Genomic DNA, 24,715 nt, shown 5'->3' with positions numbered 1-24,715 from the left:
TTCCAATGAAAGCAAAACTGAAGGAGTTGATGTATTTAAATTAGGGAGTCAATAATCTTTTGTCATGGAAACCTGCTGTTTTAGGTAATGGAAATGCAAGTCTTTATCAACAAGCATCTTTAACATATTGATGAAGTTAGTGTTGGAGAATCACAGACTGTAATGGAAATGTTTACAAAAGGGAGGGGGGAAAAAAGCAAATTGAAATTCTGTAACATGACATCAGAAGGGTGTATGCCTCAGAATACGTTTGGAAGACAAGATCTGAAATGAGCTTCCCAAATATAGAACAAATGAAAAAAGTCAAGATTAAAAAAACCCAAACCAACTAACCCCTCCCCCTTCATATTCCCAATGTCAAACCAAACTGTGGATTCTGATGAAATACCTGGTATGTGGGGAAACTGGTGCTGAAAGTCAGGTTAGTAGAACGGTAAAAATAAGGAGATACCAATGGGTGGGAAACTGGCTGTGGGGAGTGTTGAAGGGTAAAATGGGGAAATTATGACACTAAGGTTGGGAATGGTCTTGTTTGTTATTTCATTAATGATCTTTGCATAAATGTTAGGAATAAGTATATGAAACTTTTATCATAGGGCATAGGAGGCATTGTCAGAAAAAGGAGGACCTGAGCATCATATAGAAAACAGCAGAGTGATAAATATGGCTTAAAAATAGATATATGAAAAATCACATAGCTGGCAGTTAATTTAGTGAACTGGGAGATGATCGGTCATAAGGAACAGAGATGGACACACACGTACTGAGTGGTTGCTGGATGGCCAGGAGCTGCTGTTACGAGTGGCACAACAGGCAGATGCAGTTCAGGGCTCATTAATTCAGCATTTCCAACTGAGAGACAAAAGTATCAGTCCAGTTGTGCTGGACCCTGATGGACCTTGTGTGGAATAACACTTGGTCTTGTTCAGGGAAGATGAGCTGAAAATGGATTAGCTTGAAAAATTACTGGAAAGGATGAAAATGAAGCCTGGTTTATGAGAAGAGACTAATAGTATAGTCTAGAATTAAGAATTGAATGGGAATTTGGTTTAAATCTAAAAATACAATAAGGAGTACTTTAATCTGAAGTTCAGTGAGTATAACCTGACAATGAGTAAACAAAAATGGAAGGATGTTTCTGGGTATTTGAGCATGGTGGTTCTGGAACAGCTTTCCAGCAGGGAAAATGAGGGTGGAAAAGTGGTGGTGACTGATCTGTTAATGAAGGGATGTGTATTGTTCTGGTGCTATCAGAGGACTGAATTTGATAATCCCAGGAAACCACACCTGAATTCTTGCATAAGTAAAGAGAAACCTCCTGGGTTATTTCACATGTGAAGATTTTGCTGCAAGTTGTTACTTACTGCTCTGGATCATGGAAGACCTGAGTACTGATGCTGCAGGAGTCTTGAATACTCAAGTTGGTACCTTACACACTTCTCTGGATTTTTAATGGAATTTCTTAGACTGAAACGACCACAACTATTATGCTTCTGCTTCACATTATCTGATTTACGGCTAGCGTTTGAGCTCAAGAATACAGTACGACAGCAGTAGACCCTTTGTTCTGTTTGTTTTAAAGGCAAGCAGTAGTTTCTGGGAAACACTATGTGTTAGAATTAGAGCTGCAACATGTAGGAACAGCTCCTGTGCTGTATTCCCCTCTTTGGCAAGCTGTGCGGTATGGTCATTAGAGCAAAGTGTATATAGCTGAAATGCACGTGTTGTATTCACTTGAGATGCATACAGCTCTTCCAACTGTGATTGCAAAGGTGGTTTAAGTGGTAGAAACTCTGTTTTAGAGGTGTTTGCTCAAATACATGTAGTTACGTGTTTCGCTTCGGTATCTGTTTTGAAACTGAGGTTCTTCCCTCCAATGAAGATCTGGTTCTCACTTTGCTGACAGTTCCTGCTTTGCTGCTCAAACTCCCACAAGCTGATTTGTAGTATAGGAAAATGCAACTAATTTTAAGATTTTATCCAGTAATCACGGCTAGGAAGTACAGCAAATGGTGAACTAGCATGGGAAGAAGACAGTCAGAATTCATGGACTCCTGATAGCAGGTGCTTTTTTTTTTAGTTTATAGTTAATTTTTTAAAAGTTACTGGTTTAAATATGCTGTGCTTCATGGGTTAAATAGCCTGCAGATTTGTTTAAGTGTCAGTTCAATGTAGCTGATGGCTAATTTGTGCTTCCTCTGTTTTTCAGTGCTTGCACCTCCTCCACCGTTGCCACCACCAATACAGGGATATGCCTTTAAACCCCCTCCTCGACCAGATTTTGGCACTTCTGGGAGAACAATCAAACTGCAGGCCAACTTCTTTGAAATGGACATTCCTAAAATAGATATCTACCATTATGAATTGGATATAAAGCCAGAAAAATGCCCTAGAAGAGTTAACAGGTAAGACTGTGCTTTGCTTTTTCTCAGTTTATTTACATTCTTGTTTTCCTTTGAAGATGCTGGAGCCGTGTGCCTGTTGTCATGGGCGGCTTGGAGGATGTGTCTGCCTTTAGTCATTGTACTGATAGCTTCCAAATTTGCTTATTCATCAACTGGGATTTTTTTTATCCAAGTCTTTCTGTACCAATCCAGTATTTCAGTGCTAATTGTGCCTTGTCAGCATCTTTAAGATGCTGCTGATCAAAGCCACTGGTGACAGATGGATAAACTATATTAACTCCAGTGGAGCTAGGTCAGTATAAGCCAACTTGATAAATATGAATCTTAGTATTGCTTGGCTAAATATTGGAGTGCAATTGGCTGACAAGTCCTTTAGCAGGGACCTAGTGTTACCAGCTTGTTTTCCCACCTTTCCCTACTGACAAGGCGAGGCAAAACCCGTTTGTGCTGCTGCAAGAGGATTGTGGAGGGACTAAATTAGGTAGGAAATTAGCCTTCATCAGTAGATTCTATATAAGGGAAAGATATGCTCCTGAAACAGATAGCAAGGTGAAAACATGGATCAGTTGGCCAAGGATAGAAGCCATTAGGTCTTGCATTTTGCATATATGCCCTGTTAGTCACAGTGTGGCAACCTCATTGACTTGAAAAAGAGTGGTGTTGCCAGAAGTGAAACTTGAGAACAAGACTTGGCACTAACTGGAAACCACAAGTGTCATCATCATAACTACCTACATCTTGACTGTAGAGGATTGGAATGGCATGTTTATATATTCAAGAGCAAAACCTTTCCTTATTAAAAAAGGTCACATGGGTGGAACATGCAGTCATGAACATGAACAAAGTGTGGAGTCAAAAGAGACACCCGAAAGCCAAAGTTTTCTTAACGTGAATTAATAAACTGGAGTGCATTATTCACTGTTATACTAAAGAGTTGGTAATGATAGCAGTTTCATAAAGCAACGTCACTGCCCTTTGCTGTCCTGTTTTTTCCTGTGGTGATCTATTATAAACTTAATTTTTAAGCTAGTCAAGAACTGAATTTAATTTTCACTTAAATGAAGTGTATGTTTTCTTTTGAGTGCTTATTCCTTCCTGTGTTACCCTACAGATGTACCTGCAAGTCACCTACACCTGGGTTTTTGTGAGCTGTGACCTTTGTCCTACACGTATACCTGTATTTTTGTGTGTGCTTATATATGTATATAGGATTGTGTATGACACAGATGTAGTCCAGTTCTAAATGATAGGGCTTTTTCAGCTGGCTTACACATTTCTAGTATTTTGGTTATATAATTCAGATGTATATTTATAGTAAATAGTTTTTTATCATTACTTTGTATGTTGGAACCTCTTGAAAGGGTAGACAGAAATTTTATTTCCATTTACACTACTCCCTCATCTGTTCCAGTTTCATTCTTCAGTTTTATTCTAGGACTTACTACAGCTTGGACCATGACCCTACAGACTCACTCACTGCAGGGATGTGTATGGAGTACATGCAAGTTCCACATTAATGAGATGTGAACTGGAGCAGGACTGGAAACACACAGCTGCTGCGCCAAATTAATACAGTCTGGCTACAATTCTTCACATGTCACAGAAAGGCCATATTTGGATAGTTAAATAGGCAGAGTGGGCAGTGTGATTTGGGTTCTGCACCACGGATGCCCTTTGATTTAAGTCATGAGGACAGCTAGTACTCACACAGGGTTCAAGATGGACTCTGCTTGCGCTTGCTGGCCCCGAGTTCTTGGTGTGCTTGGGTGATCTGAGTAGAATAGTAGTCCCAAAGGACTGAAGTTAGTGAATTGGTAAATAAGTCTTCTTTTAACTTCACATGGAGAATATAACTTACTTTTCACTAAGATCTGTCCACCCACAGCTGAGAAGCACCATTGCTAAATGTGGTTTGAAGCTTGAAAACCTTAATTAAGTCCAAGTGTTCATTTTTATATAAAGCAGTTCACAATCGGAAGAACCTGCTCAGTAAGAGAATGGGTTTTCCGTTGCTCAATCTTTAACTCAAGGTTGAAAAATACCTCCTTCCTCCCACCCTCCAAATTGTTCAGTCAGCCGTTGCAGAGCTCAGGCAGATATGACTGGGTCAAGTTTTATTCATACTTCTTAGGAGGTCAGACAAGTTTCTTTCAGTGGTCACATCTTGTCTTAAAACACTGGAGCACAGCAAAGAAATAGTTAATTAAAACAGCCTTCATTCTTTTCTTGAACGAATTCAGAGTTTTCATCTCAGAATTTTGCATTGATGTAATATCTAACTATATGCTGGGTTAATTACCTTTCCAAGTCAAGGTGATTCAAATAGTCATCTGCAGTGTCTCTGAGCTGCTAGTTGAGAACAGTACTAAGAAACAGTGGTTTACTTTCTGTGTCGGTTTAACTTCTTAATGCCCTTTTGCCCCAAGCTGTACGTTAAGGATCTTGTAGGCAGCATACTACAGGCTGCTGCTGGGTTTCAGATTTTACAACCTTGTGATGCAGATAGCCTGAAGGATGTCTCTCTGGGACATTTGGACCAAAGACCTTTGGCATCAAAGGGTTTTATTATTCCAACAGACCTCTCATCAGCTGGTGAACTGCTTTGCATGACCAGTGTGTAAACACTGTGGTTTGACAAGAACTTTGTGAGTGGTTACGTTATTCATACAAACGTGTAACCTAATTCCAGCTATGCTTAAACAAATCTGTATTTTTAATACACATGGGTCTCTGGGAATGCGCATATCCAGTTTTGTTGGATGGATGCCAGTTGTGTTGCATATATGAAAAAATGGCATTTAAATCATTCTCAGCGTGATGCAAAAAGTTTGCGTTATCACTGTCATCATAGAACTATTGTCCTTACAATACAGCTCTAAGCTTGGCTAGTGATTTTTCTTGAAAGCTTCTCAGGCTGCTGAGCTTTTGGTCCGTGGTCCTCTGCAGAAAGGGCTGTAGGACAGGAGAGCAGAAGCCCCAGGAGAATACCAAGCATTTCTCTTTTTGAGCTTGAGAGAGCACGAGCTTTCACTTTACACTTTCAGTCGATCACAGAAAAGAGGAATCTGAAAAAGCTAAAAATAGCTGCTTTAAGAAAATAGTTTAGTCTGTGAAAAGGTTGCTTTAATTCGTATCAGTCAAACAAATCTTGCCTTTAATACCCAGCACTGGACAACCCTTTCACTTACCTAATGTCTTCATAAATAATAGTGTTCATCTGCTACTTAACATTAAAGGTAAAAAGTTGAATTAACATAAATCTTTTGTATTTTCAGAGAAATAGTGGAGCATATGGTTCAGCACTTTAAAACCCAGATTTTTGGGGATCGCAAGCCAGTGTTTGATGGAAGAAAAAACCTTTATACAGCTATGCCACTTCCCATTGGGAGAGATAAAGTAAGTTTTAAATAGAAAAGTTCCTGATTGGAGATTTTAATGTCATATTTGCAGAGCCTTTCTAATAACTGATAGAAACTGATTTTATATTTCTCGAATAGATGTCTCCTGCTGTTGCCACTTTGCTCAGGGTGTGGTTTGCCAAGACTGAAGTGTGAGCTTGTTGTCAGGAAAACGGTCACTCCCCTTTCCATATCCTTTCTTTCCTCCCTCTCTTTTCTCCCCACTCGTGTGGTTTCTGCTGGTTTGGTGAGCTGGATCAACCGCTCAAGATAGTGGACAAGGTCTTACCGGTGCTAGGGAGAAGGTTAAAGCAGGGTTGAGTTTGGGAGAGGGGAGCAGAAGCACCCCTTTGGGCAACAGCAAGTTGTTGTGTCAGCTTGTTAATCTCATCAAAGCCCCCTAGAAGCTGGTTCTCACTATCCACTAGCTGGAAGAAACTCCTCCATCCTTCCATTGCCTGTATGGAACCTCTTCCCTAACCCTTTACGATGTGAGAACCAAATTAATTCAGACTGCACAGGTTAAGACCTGCTAGCTTAGCCCTGGGGCAGTCGAAGAGGATTTGTGTGTTCTGTTTGCCCACTTTGTATGTGGGGCGGTGAACCTCTTTGGTCACTCTGGTTGTAGCTGCAAAGTGTACCCACGTCTGTGCCCATTGACTGGTGAAGTAGAAGGGACTGTGTTGGAACATGCTAACACACAAACCGTATAAAATAGTTTCGCGTATGTATCCGTGGTCTACTATCAGATTGAATTTTCTGTGGCTTTTTTCATTAAGATGAACACTTGAGGATACAGTCATTCTTGTTGTTTGTACTAGAGTAGTTCCCAGAGGCCATTTTACCCTTCTGCTATGGGTGCAAGGTGAGGCATGCACAGCTACAGGGGAAGACTGTCCTATCCCGTAGAAGTTGATTACAACCTAAGTGGACAGAAGTAAACCGTAAGGGGCAAAGGGAAATACAGAGAAATGTAGAAACTTGCTTATGTGATAAAACTGGGAACAGAACTCAGGTCTTCTGAAGTTCAGTAGCAGTGTGCTGTAAAAGAGTGTCATGCTGTCCTTTGCTGTCTCATATTGTATGTCTGTGCTGTGCTTGACAAAGTTAATGATTCTACCTGAATCAAGCTCTTGATCTCATATGTGTAATTTTTATTTCCCTCAAATGTATTTAAGTGAATGTCATGCAGTGAAGGTCAGTCTCTATTCCAGTCTTAGGTATTTTTCAGTAACCAATAAGGTAACATCTGGGAAAACTGAAAATAAATCATTAAAAGTATTAGAGATTTTTTTTTTTTTCTTTCACATATAGTATTCCAATTCCTACAGATTTGACACATAAGATTGCAAAGTATTTGCCAAAGGTGGAATGATACTTGATGAGTTTAAGGGTTTAAACAAGTCCTCTGGATGCACACAGAATTACCTTATAATACTTTCCAAGTTATGCATGACTGACAATATATTTATGACAAGTATGAAGTTCTGCATTTAATAAGTAAAGGTAAATGAAAAATGGTTTCTCTGTGGAGAATAAACAAACTGGGATCAGATTAATCCTCAGAGCTAATGAGACTTTTTGTGAGATGCAAGTTGGCCCTACTCTGATTTGGAGCTAGATGAACTGGCCCCCTCCTGTTCCTTCTGTGTCTGCATGCCTGCTGACTGAATAGGACTCGACTCTTCACAGAATCGTGTAGGTTGGAAAAGCCCTGGAAGATCCTCCAGTTCAACCATTAACCTCACCCTGACTGTTCCCAACTCCCCCAGATCCCTCAGCGCTGGCTCAGCCCGACTCTTCAACCCCTCCAGGGATCCCGGGGACTCCCCCCTGCCCTGGGCAGCCCATTCCAACACCCAACAGCCCCTTCTGCACAGAAATCCTTCCTCAGAGCCAGCCTGACCCTGCCCTGGGCAGCTTGAGGCCATTCCCTCTTGTCCTATCGCTTGTTCCTTGGCTCCAGAGACTCATCCTCTCTCTCTGCACCCTCCTGGCAGGGAGTTGCAGAGGGCCAGGAGGTCTCCCCTCAGCCTCCTCTTCTCCAGACTGAACCCCCCCAGTTCCCCCAGCCGCTCCCCAGCAGACCTGTGCTCCAGACCCTGCCCCAGCTCCGTTGCCCTTCTCTGGGCACGCCTGAGTTGGATTTTAAAGCCCATGTATACTAAATCATACATGGGAAAAATGGAATCTAGTGACAGTGTGTCAGCAGGAAATGCTTTTGATGCCTCAATTCTTTTGTGTCTGTGCAAATGAACATTGTAACCTACACCTGGGAAAAAGCTGACTTTAATTATTTTGTAACCACTTTGGTTGGGACAGAATTATCTAACCAGAGCGATGATCATTTGCAAAAGGTGGTCAGTTAGGAGAGTGTTTTTAGTGGAGGTTAGCACAAGGTGGTTCAGATAGCTTAATCTGTGGCTCAGACTTAGGCTCTCTTTTAATGAAGTCATATTTTTTCCCTATTTCTCATGGGATATAGGACTTTGTTTGTTCTGCCATACATATATTAATATTATTACCCTGGAGGAGAGAGCTAATAGAGATAAATCTTCAGCTGATTTAAATCTGACGTGGGGAAATTTAGTCTAATGGGAGATTTTTACATGGTGCTAAAATGGTTTAAGCATGGTTTAAACTAGTGTAAAGCTTGTAGGTATTAGGACTTTTCTTCCAGCATAACTAATTAGCTTTCTTTGGAGGGTTTTTTTGGATGTTCTGTACATAATAAATGTAGCAAGTTTGCTGCACATCTCATTACATTTAGGATCATATTGAAAGGGTATATGAACATAGAATGATTAATAGATGATCTTTAATAAAGTGGAGGACAACCTTGATTTCCTTGCAGTGTGCATCAGTAGTGGAAGAACTGATGCTGAACAGAAGGCTGAGACCAAATTGCCAACACTTCTTTCCTTCCTTTTGCTCTTTAAGTTAACTAATGTACTCTGTCCTCATCTCTTGTCAGTAGTGGTTGTTCTAGGGTTGGCTTCTTTCGTCCTTGCTGACAACCCTGCTTCTTTTATAATTTCTTCTATTATATAAATACTTTTCTGCTAGGCTCTCATGGTGATCATACCTGTTTTCATACCTTCCTTACTGTACTTTATTTTCACTCCCCAATTCCTTCATTTCTTTAGACCTTTCAGAACAAATATGAAATGTGTAAATATTAACAATATTTTCTTAGTTTTTACTTGTACACATTGAGAAGAAAGAAGTGTACAGGACACTGTCAAGGTATGAAGATATTAATAGTCTTGTCTTTCCTCGTGGGTTCTAACAGCAAGTCCAGGTCACCTCTAATTGTGGCTTTGTACTCAACTGCTGTTACTTGTGTATTTCCCTAAAATACTCTTCTGTGATAAAGAGCTAGAATTACATTTTAACCAAACTTAAAGGTTTTCTCACCTAGCAAGATTCAAGAACAAATGATATATTATAACATACTTCTTAAGCAGTCTTTAATTAGAAAAACAGTAATTACAGTTTACTGGCTAAAAACAGTCTATGGCCACAACCTTCCTTCTCTTCACTTTCTCTGTTTGAAGTACTGCTGCTGACACTGTACATGGCAGAAGCAGACCTCTTTCTTACATCCATAGCTTGAGATTTCCAAACTAGTCCATGGGAGGTAGGCACCCAAATATTTGACTGGAAACTGTGCATGTTTTCCTCTGAATCCCTGGGAAGGAAAAGCTCATAGAGAAAAGGTACATTGTGTGTTCTAAAGATGATAAAATAATCAGCGTTGCATGTATTTATAGAGTAGAAGGAGCATTAAGAATTCCCCATAAACACATGGTCACGTTTAATTTTTATTATTTTTAAACAGTGATAGGCTGATTTGTATGAGTCAGACTACATCAGCTACAAGATCTATTCTTTTTAAGGACAGCTTTCAAATTTTTCTACAGGCTTAATGATTTTTCACATCCCTGCAGTAACATTCCTTTCCTTTAGCCACAAAATTGTTGACTGTGTTGCAATCTAGCAATGGGTCTAGTAGGTAGTAGGTTAGTAATTTTTTTTATTTGGGGATAGATTACACCTGGTAAAACTGTAGAAAATCAAACATTAAATTTGGCTTTATAGTTTTTTATTCATAATAGTAAAGTACACGGTAAAATTCCCATTAAAAACTACCTTGTCTTGAAATTTTTTGTGTTTTGCTTACTCTGTCAAACATGAGTGTGTTCATTTGCCCTTAAAAATATAGAGTGGAATAAATAAAATATTACTGAGATACTTAAATTCTGATTAGCAGTGCCTAAAAGTATATGTGGCCATGTGGTTTAATGACACATTTTTTTGGTCATAATATATTTTTCTGATTTTTATTTTTCTTTTAGCATAACCTCTTCAGTGACATGTAATTCAGGTGAGATACTAAAGGAAGAAAACCTGGAAAGTTGAATTTAAATCTTACTTATTTGAGCAGTGACTCTTAATTCAACTGTTTTGAAGTAGGGCTAGTCCCAGCAGCAAAAAAGATTTGGGCCAAGTTCAGCAGTGTGTCACAGCTAGGCTAAACTTAACTGGTATTTGCAGTCTAGCAACTGGAATAGTAATTCTTCAGTCATGGGTCTTTTATTTCCACCATGGACATTGATACTGCAACACAGCTAGTCCTGTTCTTCTTCATCTGCTGTTCCATCACAGCGAAGGAGCTTTGTAAATTGAAACCAGGAGGGGAAAAAGTAACATGAAATATTTGTTTTAGATTAAGGGTACCAAAGTTGTTGCTAATCAGATTAGTTGCATATTAACAATATCAGGAATAATAGAAATTATGAAACTTGAAGGAGGAGAAAAGTTTGAAGGAAAATGAAGTTCAGGTGTGACAGATGTCTTCCATCTGCTCTAAATGTTGAAGACCTTCGGATGGCGTGGTGGAAAAAAGGCCTTCACTGAAAGGTTCCAACCTGTGTCAGCTGAAAACCTGTACCATAATTTGCACAGCTGTTCAGCAGTTAACATTCTGGGCCAAATTCAGACCAGTGGCCCTGCAGTTACAGACTCCCATTGCCATTGCTCTCCCACAGCCCTACAGCTCCTTCCTCTACTCAAGTCTCCTGGTGAATGATGTTTATACTAGGGGAGAGATGTGGCTGCAATATTAATTGTGACTGCCTGCTATAAACTGTCAACTTACATACATTCCTGTTACATACAGGAAGGCTTATTATTTGTGTTTTATCTTTTCTTCCTTTTTTTTGACTGAAGAATCTTAACTGTCGCAGAAGACCAGATGATTGCATAGGTTAGCTCACCATTACCCATGTATTATTTTTGCTAACCCACTAATTACAGTTAGTCTGTTAAGTGGATGTCTTTTATATTTAAATTGTAAGTTCCCTAGGACAGGAAGATGCAATGTTTTTGTTTATATCCAGCACAAAGGATACTCTGATCTTGTTATTTCTTGTCGTCACTCCCAGAACTGCTAATCATTTCAGACAAGCCTTAATTTTAGTCTGTTTAAGAACTTCAGTGCTCAGGCTTTCTTTGTTTTAATAAAGAGAAGAAATCAGCATTACAAGTAATTACAAGTAATTGGCTAAAATAATTTACTGTAATGTAGTTTGCCAGTGATTTTTAGACAAAAAATTCAAAGTAGGGCATAACATGTCAAAGGAGTGCCCGTTTCCTGCCTGATAGCATCACTAGTGCTTAGGGGTCATCATTTATTCTTTCTTCAGTGTTTTAAAATAAGGGTTTCTCATTGGTGGGTTTTGTGGGGGGTTTTGTTTCATTGGTAGGGGGCAGGGGCATGATGTATGTTGTTCTGTTTGTTTTTTTTTTCTCTTTGAAACCTCCTTGTGGATTTTATTTTCTCTTGTTTGAACTATGTCTACAGTAATAGCACTCTGGTGCTCTAGCAAATGGATACCAGAAATTCATAAGTCTTGGCAGGTAGTGACAGACCATGTTTTATTTTAGGCATGCAGGAGCTGACATGAGCAGTGATGCATTAGTATGTGTTAGGTATCTGAAATCAGGTAATTGGATCTTCACAGAGACCTCTCAGTGGATACGCAAGCACTTCCAAATGATAATGTTGCCTCCAAGAGGGAGATAGATGCCCATTGGGAAGCATGCCAGCTTTCTGAAATACATCTTTGGAAAGATCTAGCTGTAAAAAGAGGCTGTACCTAATGTGTTTTGTTTCTTCATCATTGATTTTTGTCTCTTCCCATGCTTTATAGCGCTGTTCAGAGGAATCCATCATCCCTTCCAAGCCCCTTCCATTTTCCCCTTTAAATGGAAAGAATCATCTTGGTTTGTTGTTTGGCATTGTTGCAGGTGGAGCTGGAGGTCACGCTGCCAGGAGAAGGAAAGGACAGAATATTTAAGGTGGCTATAAAGTGGATGTCCTGTGTGAGTTTGCAGGCTTTACATGATGCTCTTTCTGGTCGGCTGCCAAGTGTCCCGTTTGAAACCATCCAGGCACTGGATGTAGTGATGAGGCACTTGCCTTCCATGAGGTGAGGGGAAGACCTTGACGTTGTTTAGGAGGTTGTATTGTTATTTGAATCACTTCAGTGGCTTTTTGGGTAGGATGTGCTTTCATAGATCAACCAAAATTGCAGGTGGCATGCTCAGGCAAGAGGCAATATGGTGCTTTTCTGCTCATCTGCTGGAATTGGTAGCCTCCAGCCTGGACACAGATCTCTTTTCCTTCTGGTCTTCAGACTTGCTCCACGTTTGTGTGCTCTCGGGTCAGGGGTGCCGTGCCATCTCACTCGTACCCTGTTTCTCTGTAGGCCTCAGAGAAGGAAACCTTCCTCGAGTGGAAAGTACTTGGAGATTGGTAGATGTGTAAGGGTGGTTTTAAAACTTGTTACCCTCTTCCTATGTGTCCTTGGACAGATATTTATTGCCAATTTTGTATAAAGGATACAGTGCTATGGGTATGTCAGTGTCGCCCAGTGTAGCTATTTTTATAGAAAAGAAAAACTTGAAAATGATTTGTTTTTTTTCCAAGCATGTGGGATCTACAGCATTTGCAGTCAAACCCAAGAGATACTGGGTTTAATTATGCTGCCATGAAACAAGTCACTTAAGACCGCCAGATTCCATTCAATTGGAAAGTAAAGAACAAAGCTTAGTAAGGCTGAGTTTTCCCGTTTTGATTAGCTAAATAGGGAAAATGAGTTAAATTTATGTAAATATCTTTAAACAGACTTTTATTACATTGACTTTATCCTCCCATTAAGGATAAAAAAATAAAAATCTCTTCAGTCAGGTTTTGCAACATACAAAACAGTCCAGACTAGTTAGTCACACATCTTTGTTCAGAGAAACATATTGGCACTGGTTTTGATTACTTTGATATTAAGTGTGCAGTACTGAATTACCAAGATGAAAGATGCATCAAAAATATTTGTTAGATCAGTTGTTTACCCATGCAAAGTTTCCATGGATTTCAGAGGAAGCTATGTACAAGTAAGGGAAGATTGTATTACATTGTTGTTTTAATAGCAGAGATGTTTAGTTATATTTTTTACTGAAGCATATCTGAATTTTTAAGAGAGTATTAAAAAAAGTTATTAATGCTTTTTGTTTGAATTAGTAGGTATATTAAGGAGTATACTGAAAATAAGTTTAAACAAATGGGAGTAGTAACCAATTTCTTACTGTAACTACCTGGATTTTGAGAGGTGTAACCTGAGTCATGACAGGAATCTCAGATTATTGGTAATTTGAAACACTGACATTTCTGTGCTTCTGGAAGGAATTTGCATTAGTTATGGCTTTATTGCCTTTTTTTTTTCTTTGCTTTAGTTTATGATCTGAATTTATTTTCTCTATTGCAGATATACTCCTGTGGGGCGATCTTTTTTTACAGCATCAGAAGGGTGCTCAAATCCATTGGGTGGTGGCAGAGAAGTTTGGTTTGGCTTCCATCAATCAGTCAGACCTTCACTGTGGAAAATGATGTTAAATATTGATGGTAGGTCCTATAGAAATCTGTTCCAATGGGAAGCCAAAAAGTTACTTCCATTTGTTGGATTTCCTCAGTATTGTAATACAACATTAATGTTTTTGTCTGCAGTATCTGCAACCGCATTTTACAAAGCACAGCCAGTTATTGAGTTTGTATGTGAAGTTTTGGACTTCAAAAGTATTGAAGAACAACAAAAACCTCTGACAGATTCCCAAAGGGTAAAGTTTACCAAAGAAATAAAAGGTAATAATTGCATAAAACTTCTTTATTCTGCATAATGGTGTGTTACCATTACACGTTCAAAATATTTTCTATAGCAGTTGCCTTGTTGGGGATAGATTGTCACAATGAAATATGCACATACGCTTTTTGAGCAAAACTAAGAAGCAAGAATCTTTTTATTCCTTACATGTATTTCAAGACTTTAAGAAGTCTACTGATCAATGATATGTTTGAGTCACAGAATCACAGAATCATCAAGGTTGGAAAAGACCTTGAAGCTCCTCCAGTCCAAGCATGAACCTCACCCTGTCCATTCCCCACTCCCCCAGATCCATCAGCGCTGGCTCAGCCCGACTCTTCAACCCCTCCAGGGATCCCGGGGACTCCACCCCTGCCCTGGGCAGCCCATTCCAACGCCCAACAGCCCCTTCTGCACAGAAATCCTTCCTCAGAGCCAGCCTGACCCTACCCTGGCGCAGCTTGAGGCCATTCTCTCTTGGCCTGGTGCTGGGTCCTTGGCTCCAGAGACTCATCCCCCCTCTCTGCACCCTCCTGGCAGGGAGTTGCAGAGGGCCAGGAGGTCTCCCCTCAGCCTCCTCCTCTCCAGACTAAACCCCCCAGTTCCCTCAGCTGCTCCCCAGCAGACCTGTGCTCCAGACCCTGCCCCAGCTCCGTTGCCCTTCTCTGGACACGCTCAAGTCACTCAATGGTCTTTTTGGGGTGAGGGGCCCAAAACTGAACCCAGGAATCGAGGTGCAGCCTCACCAGTGCCGAGTACAGGGCTCAGATCCCTTCCCTGTCCCTGCTGGCCACGCTATTGCTGACACAAGCCAGGATGCCATTGGCCTTCTCGGCCCCCTGGGCACACTGCTGACTCCTGTTCAGCCGGCTGTCAATCACCCCCCAGGTCCCTCTCTGACCGGCAGCTCTCCAGCCACTCCTCCCCAAGCCTGTAGCCCTGCTGGGGGTTGTTGTGGCCCAAGGGCAGCCCCCGGCATTTGCCCTCAGTGAAACTCATACAAGTCAACTTGTCCTTTTTTCTTACCTCATTGGTTCATCTCTGTAGCTTCACAGAGTCACTTTGTGAATGTAAGCAAAGTTGGGTCAGTTCAGATAAATATGTGGCTTCAGATTTGATGAATCACTAGTACAGAAACTTAAGTGAGCTTCTTTTTTGGACCAGCCACATTTAGGGCTCAGGTATGCACATGAGTAAACTATCACATATTCAAGAATCTGTAGTAACTATATATATGTGTGTGCATTTTGCCTGTGGCAATATAGGGTAGTTTAATTAGTTTTCCCCTTAATGAAAGTGCTTTGAAACTATGATGATGATATGTTTTACTCTAAGTGATGGGCTGAACTAAAGCTTTCTAGAAGATGGATGATAATTTATTTTAGTGAGAGAATTACTGGCTTGTGACTTGTGCAAGCTTCTCTTCATTTAAGTGTAGGTTCTCTTGATATACCTTCGCTTTTTGTGCCTCACCACCACTTGATCAAGTGTCATGTCAAAGTTACTGGTGCGTGTTGGCATCCAAGAGCACCTCAGTGCAGAGGTACTACTGAGATCTCTGTTTTACATCATGGAGAGCAGCATCCCTTATTTTGTCAGTCTCCTTAAAACAATTTATATTCCTAAATGAATATTGCTTTATTGTATTTAGAAGTTGCATTTACTCTAGTGCTTTACTCTTCTTGAAGTACCCCCATCTCTAGAGTAAATATGAGTTAACAGAAATACAACCATTCAATATTTTTCTCTTCTGAAACATATCGGTAGTGCCAGTCACAGTTTTGTGACAAAGATACTCCAGTTCCTAATCTGATGATATCAAAATGTTTACAAAGACTGGAATTAATGTTGTTGTTTCTTAAAAAAAAATTACTCGATCTTAAATTTTTCCCATTATTGATGTCAAGATTTTCATATTCCATATTTTACTAATAATTTAGCAATGTGTTTTTTGCATACTTAGGTATATACTCTCCTGGAAGTAATTTACATTTTTTTCTAATATGTAAGGACTGAATCAAAGAGTAGGGGGAAGAAATCTTGAATCACTGAAGGTTTCTTCTGGAAAATGGAGGTCCTTCCTTCATGATACGCTTGATAGAAAGAAAACAAGTTAAAGAAGAATAAGCATCTCCCTAAATCTATCATGCAACTTCCTTGTTTCCACAAAATGTCCACAAAATCATCTTTGCCCAACTAGAAGTTAGCAAGAAAAGTGTAAATAAATAATGAGTTTGTACTGGTTGTAAACGTTTTGAAAAAATAATCAGGCACTGAATTGCCAGCTGGTATTATATTTTTTTTTTTTCTCATGAGGATTTTCATTCTTCAGATAGAAGTCATCTCAGATTTGCAGCAAAGCTAGCTGTAAATTGAGGTAACAGTTTATCTTTTAATGAAAATACTGTGATACAGATTTCAAAGGTATCATGAAAACTTGATATTTATTGAAGGTTTCATAATAGATGGCATTTTGAGCCCTAAAAAATTATGTGGAAAGATTAGTACGTTGTTGGCAAGTTATTATTGCCTTTCACGGATAGAGGAAATATGCACTGTTATTCAGCAGCAGCCTGGGCTATATACATGTGTAGATACATGAGGTATTCCTGTCTACAGCCCACTCTTTGCTATTCTCACACATTCACTTTCTTGTCTCTAGTGGTTCACATACATTTGTTTCTGCCTGAGGATGAAAGTAATATAAATGAAAATGCTGCATTCAAGCTTGTATTTGTGGGTAGTGGTGAATTAGAAACACTTCTTTACAGGTAGCTGTGTTGTGCTGGTTTTGGGTGGATAATTTATTCTTGCAGAAGTTACTGACTTTCAGGTGGGCTCAGCTTTTGTGCCAGTGGGATTTGCAACAGATGTTTGTCTTCACAAAGAATAAAGCTCTGTGGCCTCATTCCTATGGGCTCCTAGAGTCTGTGTGGGTATTCCCCCCCCTCCCTAATTCATCAGTTCAGGGTTGGTTGCAAGAGTTGGAGGTCTCAGAGACACTGTATGTTTAGACATAGGAATAAACAAGCTTTTGTTTTGAGAAGGTTGCATGCCCTTTTTGTCCTTCTGCCATCCTGGACTTCCTTAGAGGTATAGAATTGGAATTCACTGAATACATTCAGCTTCATCTGCAAACTCTTAGGGCTTTGGGGTTTTGTCTTGTCTCTAAAATTCTTTGTTGAGTTTTGCCTGAAGCTCAGGGATTTTGAACTTTAAGACTATAAATTGGGTTTTTTGAGTTCTGTATGGGTGCTTGGAGACCATTCTAAATAGTGAATAGCTTTACTGCACAGTTTAAGTGGTCTTGCGTAGCTATTTAGGGCACTGACACTTTAATTTGCAATAAAAAGTTATATGTGTTTTCCAATTTTTAGGTCTAAAGGTGGAGATAACACACTGTGGACAAATGAAAAGAAAGTACAGAGTGTGCAATGTCACCAGACGACCAGCAAGTCACCAAACGTAAAGTATTTTTCTTCTTCTTTAAGCATATGTTCACTCTCAGGCTGGAAAAGTATCTCGCCTGCCTGACTGACACAAGAAGGCTTGTCTTGAAAAATTATGCTGCCTTTGGTCAATACATTTAAAATACACCTCAAAGTATTTTTCTGATTTCGCTATTTTTATTCTATAATGAATGTCATGGCATTTGAACCAATCTCTTTGTTTTAAATCTGTGATGGGTTGGTTTGTTGGTTTGGGTTTTTCTGTTTTTTTAGTTTACAGATTTCTTCAACACTGGAAGAACAGGATGACTTATTGGTAGAATAATGTTTCCTAGAACTGTTGAGTAGAAGTGTAGTGCCAGTTGGGATTAGCTTTCTCATCTTGCTTGCTAGCAATCTATTTTTCTTCTGGAAAAAATGTTTCTTTTTAATCACTAACCAGAGATTTGCAGATAACTTGAATATGGAGGTATTTATTCCCATTTCTAAGAAAGTAGTATAAGGAACAAAACCGATACCAGCATTTTACAAAAAGGTAGCTGGTCAATATGTAAATCTGGTTATTTAATTACTTGGGGTTTGTTTTGTGCCCTTTCAGTGATGTATTACAGGAGTGCAAGCATAGTATTTGTGCCACCTTGAAGTAAGCATATGCAAATGTGTGTGCATGTATGGAAATATATTTGTAATGTACAGAAAGAGAAAAATGCATTTCTGAAGCAATAATTGGTTTTGTGACTCTCAGAGTAGGGGTACTATTTTCTGCACGTGGCATATCATAAAATGTAGTACTGCAAGTATCCTAAATAAGCAGAAAACATTAGTCTTTGTTTCTAAGACAAAAACTTTATTTCTAAGTGGATTAGAAACTTAATTTATAGCTTCAGGTATCAAGAACGTTTAAGAAATAGCCTTCTGTGGTACTATTAGAAGACGCACGGTAGTGGAAATGATGGAATCTTAATTATAGAAGCACACTTGCATCATTTCAGCAAGATGGGTTTAATCTCCAGTAAGTTTAAGTCGTGCCAAGAATTGTATTGAGCAAGTGTGGGAAAGTATCTACATAAAGTAATGGCTTCTTTTCATATTCCATTTCCAATAGATTCCCACTTCAGCAGGAGAATGGACAAACAGTTGAATGCACTGTAGCTCAGTATTTTAAGGACAGGCACAAATTAGTTTTACGCTATCCTCACCTTCCATGTTTACAAGTTGGGCAGGAGCAGAAGCACACATACCTTCCTCTTGAGGCAAGTACACTTCTACATAATACTGTATTCTGGGAATAGGGGGGAAGGGGGTCAGAGGAAAAAAGGCTGAAATGTTGACAAACTGTTTCTTGAGTAGCCAACTTGAGAAGTTGTGTAGTGCAGCAATGAAAAAAAAAAAAACCAAAACCAACCCCAGAAAACAGTTAAAAAAAGTTTTTTAACTTCCTTTGTGCGGGGCTATTTCAGGTGTGCAACATAGTGGCAGGACAAAGATGCATAAAGAAACTCACTGACAATCAAACTTCCACTATGATTCGAGCAACTGCCAGATCAGCACCTGACCGTCAAGAAGAGATTAGCAAATTGGTGAGTGTTCTGTCAAAGATGAGTGAAGTGTAGTAATGGACTTCATTTTTCTTTTGCCATTAACAGATACTGAATAGTTTGTGCACTACACACAGGTTATGAGCTTATTTTTATAAGCATTTCTCCTTTAATCAGAGAGAAATACATTATCACAAAAGGTTTTCAAGTGGCTTTTTGGTGCTTTATTTCAAATTTTGAGGCATCCATGTATCCAAGTGGAATTAAGAGAGTCTCTGGATGCGTGGCATCACCCATATATAAAGGTTATGTGTCCAAATACAGTTTATCTTGTGAAAATAACTTTTTTTTTTTCCTGCAAGAAATACGAATTCTTTTTAATTTCAGATGCGGAGTGCAAGTTTTAATACTGACCCTTACGTTCGTGAATTTGGAATAATGGTCAAAGATGAAATGACAGATGTGACTGGTAGAGTCCTACAGCCTCCTTCAATCCTCTACGGGGGCAGGGTATGTTGAACAGATACTGTAGCATCTGTGATAGCTTCCATTACCAGCTGTGATAATTTATTTAATATAGTTGTTTTAAATTAATTGTGTGGGATGTAGTGGGATAAAGTCATCACAGATGTAATGTTTCGAACTTAAATCTAGGTTTTGAAAGTCCTTAAATGTAATGGCCATTTTGGATCTCTCTCAATTGCTTCTTTATTTCTGAAAGTAAATATAGGTTAAAAACATGTTTTTGTGAACTTCAGAGAAAACTGTGTAGTTTTTCTTCACACACTGTTTTATTGTGTGTATGTGTGTGTTGCAAGAAGAAACCTGCAAATACTGGTTCAAATCAGTGTGTATTGAGAAGAACAGAGACAACTTAAATTATTTCTGTTTGTTTTCCTTCCTTAACTCCAAAGTCTTCCTGAACTTCTGGTTGGTTTTGAGTGTTCTGGGTGGAGTAGCTCTGTTTAGGACAACTATCTCAAGGTAGTATCTCTACCAACATGTTTTTCTCTAGAGCCGTCTCTTCCTGTTGGAGTATTTACTCACAGGATTTTTCTTTCCAGTGGCTTTTCAGATGGCCTTGCTGACATAATCTTCCTACTGTGGTGTCTTTCAAATAAAGCTTGAGAAACAGGATTTTCTATCAATTATATAATGTGTCTTGGGTTTATGCAAGAGGAAAGATTTGATAGCTGAGATAATTTGTGGAGGCTTCTGATGAACCTCTTCTAGATCATGTGTTGCCAGCGGAAGATAGTTCTGTCCCTATGCACAAGTCACTGTTACCTCCATAAACCCGCAGTGGGAGAGGATCTGGCATCTTCTAAAGCTCTTCTGACAAAACCGGGAAAATTAGCTCAAACCTTCCTTCACTGACAGATTAAGATAACTTATCTGTCTTTGCCTGATCCTGGTTAGGGAGAGTGCTCTCATGCACTATTGTGGCACCTGGGGAACTTAATGGCAGATGAATAATGGAGAGACCGAGTGGGGGAGGTACTGCCTTCAGCAGACACACCTCTGCAAAATCAATTATCAGATTTGTGTCTGTGTCCTGAAAAATTCACATAAATTTTGGCTGTTGCTGCTAAATGAGAAGGCTATCATCGTGGTAACTTGTCTAAAACATCTATGGGATACTAATACTAATTAAGGTAATTAACCTCACCAGAGTTACTTTAGTCATCTCATTATATCCCTTGTCCTCTAGATAATCAATCACAGTAATGTCTGCATGATGGGAGAAAAAAAGTGCTGCGCAGGTCAAAGTTGAGTAACTGATCATCTTTTGTGAGCTTGTTCACATTTTTTCTAGAGTTGTGCAAGTGACATCAAACCAGTATTTGCTTCTACTTGGTGATGTGTAAAATCCTGGTAATACTGAAATTAAGTTGCTCTTGGAAAGGTCACTTAGTGGTCATAAAGTCACTGCAGAACTGTGTGTTCTTGTTAATGTTACATACAAGCATGAATCTGACTTACTATCCATACGTAATTTCTATCTGCTGCTGATTTATATAACTAAAGGAAACCACAAACAATAAAAATGAAGAATATAAGCTTTATTATTATGAACTTCATTTCTTACCTAGCTAGCAAGCTGTCTTGCTACAGTGATAGAATGATCTTTATAAGACAGGGTAGAAGTTTGAGAAGTAGAGAGAAAGACCTGAAAATATAAATAGCCTGCTAGTTGGAGGGAAGTAGAAGCATAACTGGTTTTTGTTAGCATGAATCGATTTTTGTATTACTGTTTTGGTTTTATATTTTTTCCTTCCGCTTCCAGAATAAAGCAATTGCTACACCAGTTCAAGGAGTCTGGGACATGAGGAATAAACAGTTTCACACTGGAATTGAAATAAAGGTTTGGGCAATTGCATGCTTTGCTCCCCAGCGCCAATGCACTGAAGTTCATCTTAAGTAAGTGTGCTTCACAGGATAGTGATTTTATTATTTATGTATGGAATATAATAATTTCACTTATTTAGGTTATATATTTTGTTAGACTGTTCAGCATATGGCAATACATCTTTAACAGTGCTTTTGAAGGTCTCTTTGTGTTTTGAATGACACCATTACGATTTCAGTGCCTCCAAATCAGACTTGCCAAAAGCAATTTATGCTATAAGGCATTTATACTGCATGGTTTCTGAGCAGTGAGGCCTTAGCACAGAGTTTAAGAACCAAAATGATGTAATGACAGGAGTTTATCACTAAGTATTTGTCAAGAATGAAAACTAACAGGTATGTTGGTTTAGATTCTTTTCCTGGTTATATGGAACAGATTTATTCATGCAGAACTTAAAAAGAAAATTTTAAAAAGTGATCCAACTTTTGTCTAAAACTTTCTATTCTCCAGAGTTACCATAATGTGCAAGTATACTGTATTTGCAAGTTGAGTAGGACTAGTTGTGTTGACTTTTTGGGCATTTGAGTGCAACTTTCAAATTTTGTTTCTCTGTCTTTGGATGGAACGTGATTCTTGAAAGACTAGTGTTAAGTGACATCTACCATTCTTAGAGCAGGCAAAGCCTGCATGTCTGTGTAGATTGATTATCTAATTCCTCCTTTTGCACTCAGTTGCCTTTCCTTCGTGCATGGGCAAGTGCAGCTCTTCAGCTGCCCTAGCAGGTGACTCAGCTGCTCTTTGTAAGGTGAAGGCAAGACAGTGATTGTTCGTAACAACAGTATTGCCATAACAGTGTTCCTTCAGATGATTTGCCAAGTAGCTTGGGAATTTATCCCTAACAAGTGGTGAGCAAACAGTGGGAATCTTATGTTTTCCTTTTCGTTCCATTGTGTAAGGCTAGGGACTTGTTCTCTCCAGGTACGTGGCAGAAACTAAGCTACCAGAGAATTTTCCCTTCCATGCTTTTGCTTCTGGTGGAAATGCTGTGTAGGAGATGTTAGACAGTTTTGAGAGATAGGCAGAAGTCCTCAACATAATGAGTCAAAACAAAATTATTTGATGGAGTTTGTCCTCACTGTGAAGGGACATTCCTGCATACTAGGAATATGGCTGCATCCAGTTGCATCTTGTTGCCTCTTGTTACACCTTGTTGAGCAAGTTAGAACTTGACTGCTGTAGTTCTGTCAGTTAAACACTTTCAAAATCTGTAAAAGTCTTCAGAATCGTCTTGTTTAATTTTTCCTCTTAGACACCATACTTACAGATGGACTTCTAAAGGCTCAAAACCTGTGCCATTTTAGACTGCCATGTTCTGCCACTGCTTCTTTCTGCTTATAGTGGCGAGTGCCTGTTTTGCCAGGGAAAATGCTTAATGTGCCTGTTTTCTGCAAGAAGCCACAAGCTGCAGGGCTCAAGCTCACAGGCTGTTATGATTCATGAAAGTTAACAATGGGTTTGGAAGAAACTAAATCTTCACACCCTCTTGCTGGGTAAGGCTGTATTATCTGGCAACATGTGAAGACAGGGAACTTTTTAGACACATATGGGGGCATCCACTCCAAAACAATAAAAGGGGCCTCATCAGTGTTGATATCAGTTAATCATTGCTACCTGGGATCATACATTTACTATGCTGGTCATTAAACCAAGTGCTAAAGGACATCTTGGGGTGCGTGTGCACTAGTGTTTTAGTTTGAAGTATTTGAAGTGATGTTCCTGATGGTCACCAATTGCAATACCATATTCTGCATCAAGGAGCAGTCTTGAGTGTACAATGCGGATTTTGTTTTTTTCGGATGAAACTGGACTAGAGGATGTGCTTCAGCCACTAACAAGCATTCAGCCCACTGCACCAGACTACAGCCACTCTGATGAAAAATCCCAGAAACACACATAGTGTGGATGTCAGTCCCTCAGCACCAAGTCCTCCACTCTACAGGTCTGCACCACGACACCTCACTACTTGCTCATCTTGCCTTTATTTTTTGGGGATGGGATTTAAGAGACTACTCCTGCACCACTGGCTGCAGGCATCTAGCCTGGAGAAGCCATGGCTTTGAAGATGCTTTCCAGACTGGTTATACTTTATAGAGCCCTAGACTCCTACTCTGAAGTGCTTTTGATTCTTGCTTGCAACAGGCACAGCATCTTCTTGGTGTCCCTTCAAAAGCAAAGATAGCCACATGCTACCATGTCAACAAGAACCAGGAGAAGGACGCAGGCTGCAACGCAGCATTCCCTGCTTGCAGGGGGCCTGGAGCAGTCTTCACTGATAAAAGCCTCTGACAAAATTAGGTTGTGTCTGTTTCTATCCAGATCCACCAAAGGATGATTTATATTTGCACCATCCTTGGAGAGAAGGTTTGTCTTCACCTCCAGGATACACCTTTTCTCTGATACCTAGTTCTTGTGCACTGTTATTGATGTTAGGTCAATTTGCTGACATGCAGTTGTTGGTAACTTCTGTTGGTTGTTCTCCTTGTCAAGAAAAAGAAGAAACTCTGGCCATTTCTACAGTGGTAATACCACATGGAGGTATGGTACAGCAGGCTATCCAAAAAATCATCATTGCAGTGTATTTGCAAAAATTAACCTATGCTGTATCTCCTGTAGAAGGATCAAGTAAGGTGGAATTTGCTTTGGAAACTAAGCTTTTAGTAATGATACTATTTATAGAGTGTATTTCCTTATCTTCCTCTGTCTTTCCTTCAGTGACTACAGAGGCACAGTCAATTAAAGATGCACTTGGGGTAAATTTCCAGGTTTTTGGACAGCACAACTCTGCAAGTTTAACAGGGTTGTTCCATTAAAAACAAGACAAAAATCAAGATGGATTTTGCTACCTGAGAATCTAATGTATTTATCTACATCCTTTAGGTCCTTTACAGAACAACTGAGGAAGATTTCCAGAGATGCAGGAATGCCAATCCAGGGGCAGCCGTGCTTCTGTAAATACGCGCAGGGAGCTGACAGTGTGGAGCCCATGTTCAGACACCTCAAGAACACTTATACTGGGCTGCAGCTTGTTGTAGTAATTTTGCCAGGAAAAACGCCAGTCTATGGTCAGTAAGTGCAAATCATGAGCATGTGTGTTTCAGTCACAATTTCATCTATTTTTTGTGAGGTATCTGAATGAGAGAAGTTTAATTTTGGTTTAACTATTAAACTTTCATTTAGGGAATGGGTTATAAATTAATTTCACTCTTGTGCTGCACGATGTTTTATGTTAAGACTGATTATTTTAATTATTTTTGTCTACACTTTTAATTTGCTTTTTTCACATTCTTTCTGTTCGTTGAATTTGAGATGTACTTTGT

At 39.4% G+C, this 24,715-nt stretch overlaps 1 protein-coding gene across 2 annotated transcripts in view; it reads left to right on the top strand.

The window, feature by feature from the left end:
• Positions 1 to 1,990: 1,990 nt before the first annotated feature.
• AGO2 (argonaute 2, RISC catalytic component) overlaps positions 1,991 to 24,715 on the top strand; it is a 36,956-nt gene continuing 14,231 nt past the window's right edge. Inside the window, exons 1-12 of one of the 2 annotated variants that reach the window (XM_026842621.1) lie at positions 1,991 to 2,064; positions 2,210 to 2,405; positions 5,681 to 5,801; positions 12,116 to 12,297; positions 13,630 to 13,766; positions 13,869 to 14,003; positions 17,379 to 17,466; positions 18,556 to 18,703; positions 18,911 to 19,030; positions 19,376 to 19,498; positions 21,276 to 21,409; positions 24,276 to 24,460. In XM_026842621.1, coding sequence (XP_026698422.1) covers positions 2,329 to 2,405; positions 5,681 to 5,801; positions 12,116 to 12,297; positions 13,630 to 13,766; positions 13,869 to 14,003; positions 17,379 to 17,466; positions 18,556 to 18,703; positions 18,911 to 19,030; positions 19,376 to 19,498; positions 21,276 to 21,409; positions 24,276 to 24,460 — 1,450 coding nt within the window. In that variant the 5' untranslated portion in view covers positions 1,991 to 2,064; positions 2,210 to 2,328. Of the gene's footprint in view, positions 2,065 to 2,209; positions 2,406 to 5,680; positions 5,802 to 12,112; positions 12,298 to 13,629; positions 13,767 to 13,868; positions 14,004 to 17,378; positions 17,467 to 18,555; positions 18,704 to 18,910; positions 19,031 to 19,375; positions 19,499 to 21,275; positions 21,410 to 24,275; positions 24,461 to 24,715 lie in introns of both variants that reach the window. The other variant, XM_026842620.1, reaches the window with a different exon arrangement.

This window comes from Athene cunicularia (genome assembly GCF_003259725.1).
Source record: "Athene cunicularia isolate RWA chromosome 2 unlocalized genomic scaffold, athCun1 chr2_part1, whole genome shotgun sequence".
Classification (NCBI taxonomy): domain Eukaryota; kingdom Metazoa; phylum Chordata; class Aves; order Strigiformes; family Strigidae; genus Athene; species Athene cunicularia.
The sequence above is the reverse complement of the archived record's forward strand: the minus strand, read 5'-3'. Positions and strand labels throughout refer to the sequence as shown.